This window comes from Camelina sativa, chromosome 10, assembly GCF_000633955.1.
Source record: "Camelina sativa cultivar DH55 chromosome 10, Cs, whole genome shotgun sequence".
Lineage (NCBI taxonomy): Eukaryota > Viridiplantae > Streptophyta > Magnoliopsida > Brassicales > Brassicaceae > Camelina > Camelina sativa.
In genome coordinates, this window is record NC_025694.1 from 2,183,756 (window position 1) to 2,186,520 (window position 2,765).

The following is a 2,765-nucleotide window of genomic DNA, read 5'->3' on the forward strand; positions in this document are numbered from 1 at the left end:
CCCCCCCAAACCATTGTTTGCTGTGCAATCGTGATTCCGGTTTTACTCAACGGCTGAACGACAACAGGGGCGGATCTACGTGGTTCTTAGGTGGGGCACGTGCCCCATGCTAAATTATAAAAGTTTCTAATGGACATTGATGTTATGTGTTTTCCTAGCTCATTTAGCATAAGTGTGTCACATGCACCATCTTGTGAGGAGTTTGATGCTTTCTATAGTTTTTTTTTGTTGTATTCTTATTTTCCTTTTTCCATGGCCACATATTTTTTAATTATTTTTTTATGTTTAGTTCCATAGTCTTTCAGTCTTATTTATTTCCTTTCTTACTTGTAATTAATTTTTAACAAAATTTGAATCTTCCTTTTCTACTATTAACTATATTTACATTTAAATTTAAAAATATTTGCAAACTTAGTATACAATATTATAGTTATGTTACTTTATCTAATCTATTTAGAGTTTAAATTTGTGTGAAATATAATTATTATTTTAAATATATCTAATTTGCAATTATATATACATTTAGAAATCAAATAAAAATATAATTTAAATTACTATAAATGGAAAGTCATATTTAATATATTTTTATTTGAATTTAATATCATAGTGTTGACAAAAAAAATTTTAATATTAAGTAATAATAAATGATTTGTGCCTCATACAAATAAATTTTCTGGATCCGCCACTGAACGGCAATATATAATGTGTTTGGAAAATAATGGCGTATCATATAGTCTAGTTTGTACCAGCAGAGTCACAATCCAAATTCAAATATGATACGTAGTAATGTTAAACATTGCATGTATTCCCTATAAACGACTACAAAGTCTACAACCTAACTATTCTTCTGATTACGAGAACAATTTACCCAATACCATGACATGAACATGACACTGATCATGACAGACTAAGGTAACAAAATAAAATAAAAGATACAACTAAAGAAAACTCGATGAAGAGACGGAGAAACCAGATGGAAAGGACAAAAGGCGATTCCTCATATATAGTCCGATCGATAGCAAGACGGAGACTATATATATATGAGAGTTGTTAAAAGAAAAAGAATTGTGCATGACACTTGTTACATCGTTTTGAACTGTTATCAACAAGGAGTCGAAACCTCATGAGAAACTTGAAGGATTCTCTAATCGGTGCACCCCAAAACACTAAAAATGGTCTCAAAGTCTGCAAATTCCGATTTGTCCTTTGCAAATTTTCTATTTACTCAGAAAAGTTTAAGTAACAAGCAAAATCAGACAATGTGAAAAGAAAAATAGGTAACCAAAAAAAAAAAAGTGACAAACAAAATCAGAATCTGAAAAACAATTTTTACTCTAATGGACAAAGACAAAAGATTAAAAACTGATCATAAGTAAAATATTCTCAAACAAAAGAAGGATTAAGCATCTGAAAACAACTATGAGAAGAAGAAGAAGAAGAATCATCAGCCATTTTAGTAATACTACCATCACCAAGCTTGAACACTTTAACATCGCCCTTTTTATCTTCCTTGTCTATAAAATAGATGGAATTCTCCAAACATCCATAATACTCTCTAGCCAAGACAGAGAAACAGCTATCCGTAGCCATCACAAAAGCTTCATCTCCCAAAGACTTCACCTCAACCCATTTAACATTTTCCACGTCCATCTTATAAACCTTAAAACCAGAGGTCCTTTCTAACTTAACTCCCTTTACGGTAAATTTCTTACAGAAACGATGAACAATGCATAGGTCTCCACAATACTCCACCAGCCTCTTGTCTTTGCAGTCATCGACCTCGTAGTATTCCAGTGGAGTTGATGGTCCGTATTGAAATATGTTGAGCTCAGATAAACTAATCCACCAAATTGCGCCTTTCCAGTCCAAGGCATAAAGATGACCTTTGTGAAATAGTATATCCGAGAAATTTTCAACTTCTTCATCCACGATTCTTGTCCAAGGTTTCTTACATTCGTTACTATTGCACCACCAGATTTCCTTGTTGCAATTAACTACGAAAACCAGATCCCCTACCAGGACAACTCTAGCAAAATTATATGATGATACGCTTCTCGAACCATACTCGTATAGAACGTCATAGAATTGATGAATCTCTGAAACCGTGAACTTCAAAAGGTCGAGGGTTTTGCCAGAAGGGGAGTCGATGGAGTTACGAGAGAGAGGAGAAAGGAGTTTCGATTTAGAGGAGACACCATAGATACCTCGGATTTTGATAAGCCATCCTTTGTCCGGACATGACGAGATAATCACACGACAGAGAGCTGCGGGACAGAGAATACACCTTCTAGTATCGTAGGACGAAAGACGGCGTCTACGGTTGCGATTTATGTGGTTGCGAAAACGCTTTTTGTTCGTCACCACAGATGAACGCCATGTTTTGCAGATGCTACGGAATCGTAGAAGCTCGACTTTGGAGAAGAGACCGTTGGCTATATAGTCAAGGAGGTCTCCGGGTAAATCAGACCACTCGATGACTTTACTCATCTCTGTTTGGTTTGCTGAAACCCTAACATTGGAAATCATCTGAAGAATCTATGGACAAATCGAAGAGTAGATATGTTTGTATATATAACATATATATATATATATATATATATATATATATATATATATATTATATATACAAACATATCTACTCTTCGATTTGTCCATAGATTCTTCAGATGATTTCCAATGTTAGGGTTTCAGCAAACCAAACAGAGATGAGTAAAGTCATCGAGTGGTCTGATTTACCCGGAGACCTCCTTGACTATATAGCCAAC

General features: G+C 34.5%; 1 protein-coding gene across 1 annotated transcript; it reads right to left on the reverse strand.

Annotated features, from left to right (window-relative positions):
• LOC104719965 (F-box protein At4g35733-like) lies at positions 1,384–2,487 on the reverse strand. The gene has a single exon (XM_010437944.1). It carries the CDS (start codon positions 2,485–2,487, stop codon positions 1,384–1,386), a length of 1,104 nt encoding a protein of 367 aa, XP_010436246.1.

Bases quoted from the DNA above. Each gene is read 5' to 3' on its own strand.
- LOC104719965 (XM_010437944.1), bottom strand. From the start codon at position 2,487: ATGAGTAAAGTCATCGAGTGGTCTGATTTACCCGGAGACCTCCTTGAC.